This window comes from Plasmopara halstedii, assembly GCF_900000015.1.
Source record: "Plasmopara halstedii genome assembly, contig: Scaffold_2016, whole genome shotgun sequence".
NCBI lineage: Eukaryota > Oomycota > Peronosporomycetes > Peronosporales > Peronosporaceae > Plasmopara > Plasmopara halstedii.
The window spans coordinates 1-485 of record NW_020188924.1 but is presented as its reverse complement, the minus strand read 5'-3'; the positions used below and the strand labels follow the sequence as shown (position 1 = coordinate 485).

Genomic DNA, 485 nt, shown 5'->3' with positions numbered 1-485 from the left:
TTCAGCCGCAGTGGGCTCTTCCATGTTAGCGTCTGCATCAGTAGATTGCGGAACGTATGTATGCTTCTTTTTACTAGATTTGGGAATTTCACTTGCTTCACCCTTGATAACTTCAAGAGGGCCTTTAGGACCTTTCAGCAGCTTTTATGTAATTTGATCATACTCATACTCACGACACTTTCCCATCACTTGCTGAAACAAATTCGCAAGTGAGTCAGTGCTTGCATCGTCTAATGTTTCGCGTTGAATCAACGCCTTTAACTTCTTGCCTTGAACGAAATCGCTCTTTGACATCGTTTTGTAGTAGCGATCATATTCTTTTTGCTTTATCTGATTATGAAAAAGCCACTCATGATTGGTTTCGTTTAGGTGACGTATATTGAAGATGATTAAAAAAATGTGGTTAAATAGAATTACATTGAATTTCTAATGTTGAACTGGTCCTTGGGAGACCGTACCCATAGCCGTATCAACGCTTGCAACGA

General features: G+C 39.8%; 1 protein-coding gene across 1 annotated transcript; it reads right to left on the bottom strand.

The window, feature by feature from the left end:
• Positions 1-144: 144 nt before the first annotated feature.
• On the bottom strand, positions 145-462 carry PHALS_02482 (uncharacterized protein; the record flags this gene model as incomplete). The annotated part of the gene is made up of 2 exons (XM_024716917.1): positions 145-330; positions 439-462. 2 exons carry the CDS (start codon positions 460-462, stop codon positions 145-147), a joined length of 210 nt encoding a protein of 69 aa, XP_024582467.1.
• Between the last annotated feature and the right edge of the window lie 23 nt (positions 463-485).